Source organism: Hemibagrus wyckioides, linkage group LG24, assembly GCF_019097595.1.
Source record: "Hemibagrus wyckioides isolate EC202008001 linkage group LG24, SWU_Hwy_1.0, whole genome shotgun sequence".
Classification (NCBI taxonomy): Eukaryota; Metazoa; Chordata; class Actinopteri; order Siluriformes; family Bagridae; genus Hemibagrus; species Hemibagrus wyckioides.
In genome coordinates, this window is record NC_080733.1 from 16,792,364 (window position 1) to 16,794,955 (window position 2,592).

Here is a 2,592-nt window from a genome sequence, read left to right on the forward strand (position 1 = left end):
CCACTCTAATTCATCCCAAAGGTGTTCTTTGGGGTTGAGGTCAGGACTCTGTGAAGTTCCTCCACACCAAACTCACTCATCCATGTCTTTATGGACCTTGCTTTGGTCACTGGTGTGCAGTCATGTTGGAACAGGAAGGGGTCATCCCCAAACTGTTCCCACAAAGAGCATGAAATTGTCCAAAATGTATGAATTGGTATGAAGCTGAAGCATTAAGAGTTCCTTTCACTGGAACTTAAGGGTCAACCCCTGAAACACAACACCTGGATTCAATGATTTTCGAGGGCTGTCCCAAAACTTTTGGCAATATAGTGTATAATAACATCTTATAAGTTAAAAACCTCTCCGTTAATCTGGTGATGATGATGATGATGATGATGATTGTGTAACTCTTTGTGATCCGGGATCGTGTTCGCGGTGAGCGCCGCACGTTTTTTTCGCATTTCCACCTTAAACGGCTCCCCTTTGTGGCGCGCACGCGCCCATCCCCTCCGTTCCACCTTAAGCGCACGATGCGAGCCAACGCACGCGTACAGTGTAGCCGTAGCTAATGTTTCCGTTCTTCTCCGACACGCACACACTCTGTGCGCGCGCCGCGTGTGTGTGTGTGTTTTCTGCAGGATTATTTAATCAGGTCGTCGAAGCGCTCGAGCTGTGTAGCTAAAGAAAGAAAACACAAAACAAAATAAACTTTTTTTTTGGTATCATGTCGGAGCCGAGGTACCGCGAGTGGATTCTGGACACTATAGACTCGCTGAGGTCGAGGAAAGCGCGACCGGACCTGGAGCGGATCTGCCGGATGGTCCGCAGGAGACACGGCTCTGAGCCGGACCAGACGTGCCTGGAGCTGGAGAGACTGATCCAGGATCACGCGGTGCTCAAAGTCAACTACAAGGGCTCGGTGTCGTACCGCAACGCGGCCAAAGTGCAGCGCAGCAGGCGGAGGAGCGAGCAAGCGGCCGGTAAGAAGTCCTCCTCTTCCTCCTCTTCCTCCTCTTCTTCTTCTTGCTCCTCCGCCGCGAGTAACAACAACAAGCGAGCTTCACCGGCGGAGCTGAACAACGGCGACAGCGCGCAGGGTCCCGCCGACGACGACCCGATGGAGGACATGGAAGTGAGTCCACACACACACACACACACACACACACACTCTCCAGAGTCTCAGTAACGCGTGTTTAGGTGTAGGGGTTTTAATTTTTATTTATTTATTTATTTATTTGTAACGGCGTGAAACGTCGCCTTTAAAGTGAAGCATCACGGCGAAAGTTTGTTTTCTGTGATAATGAGCGACGTCGCGAAGAAAAAGCAAGTGCACCACACACACACACACACACACACACACACACACACACTGCCGCAGACGGGGAGCGGCGGTGGCTAACCTCGCTAAAGCTACCACCAACTGAAGCTGTTGTTTTTTTCCGTTAACTGATTGTTTGTTTGTTTTTTTTATTGAATTCCAGTTAGAATTTGAATTTGAAACATTTTTTCCGTTAGAAACAAAAAGTCGGTTAAGCTTTTTTTTTTTTCAAGAGTCAAGCCGAAGAGCTTACTGTGATGCGAGGGGGCGCGTGCGTGAGTGTGCGCGTGCGTGCGTGCGCGCGTGGTGGTGGGGGAGCCGCGTGAACCGGAATGGGTCGCTGGTTTTCACGCGAATGCGATGGAGCGCGAGCGACGAGAAGCTCGTGCCGTCTTCGGTGTTGGGAGGCTGGAGAAAGGCGCTGAGGAAGACATAAAAGTGGATTGTTTTTACGGTTCAGAGAAACTCGCTGTGTGTGTGTGTGTGTGTGTGTGTGTGTGTGTGAGGGGGGGGGGGTTATTCTTGTATTTTTATCAGACACTGTAAAAGAATAATTAAAAGAAAGAAAGCTCGTGACTAGAAGACTCCACAGTCGGAAGAAGAAAAGGGGGCGTGTCTGTAGAAACTCTGTGGTTATGGTTTTTACTGTGCATTCTGGTTTTAAACACTCCATTTTTCCTACTGTGGCCACGTTCATGCGCGGTGTGTGTGTGTGTGTGTGTGTGTGTTTCTCCTCACTCCCAGTGGCGCGCGCGCCTCAGAGCGCGACTGTGGGCGGTGCTTCCACTCAGTTCGGCGCGCTTAGCGCGGGCTACGTCGCGCGCTTTCTCCTCGTCTGCTGTGTTGCCAGATTGAAAAATTTTAATCTTTCTTCCGTTTTCATTTGTAAGCTATTTCTCTATTTTTTTTAAACCAATGATGTCCAAGCAGTAACAGGTTCTAATTGATCCCAAATTAATCAGGAATCGACCTTTTATGAATTGAAAGTTGAGGGCGTAAAAGTGCCTTTTCAAAGAGCAATAAACTCAGCCCTAAACTGAAAAATGTGTTAATAAGGTAAACATTAGCGGTATGTTACAGCAACACTGTGGATATGAGTATATGTTTAATGCACTAAATATCCGTATTTGTTTCCAAATGTAATGCTGCCCTCAAGTCCTTTCAGAAATATCGTAATTATGCCCTGTTTGGATGGGATTTACTTCACATTTCGGTCCTGAGGGTGGGGGAAACAAAACGAACGTGAAAAACCTGGAACAGAAAATCAGGAACAAAAGTCTTGATGCCATCCG

The 2,592-nt window shown here is 48.1% G+C and overlaps 1 protein-coding gene across 2 annotated transcripts in view; it reads left to right on the top strand.

Annotated features, from left to right (window-relative positions):
- The first annotated feature begins 511 nt into the window (after window positions 1-511).
- samd1a (sterile alpha motif domain containing 1a) overlaps window positions 512-2,592 on the top strand; it is a 12,393-nt gene continuing 10,312 nt past the window's right edge. The window contains exon 1 of one of the 2 annotated variants that reach the window (XM_058378408.1): window positions 512-1,114. In XM_058378408.1, the coding sequence (XP_058234391.1) occupies window positions 707-1,114 (408 nt within the window). In that variant the 5' untranslated portion in view covers window positions 512-706. The remainder of the gene's footprint in view (window positions 1,115-2,592) is intronic. The other variant, XM_058378407.1, reaches the window with a different exon arrangement.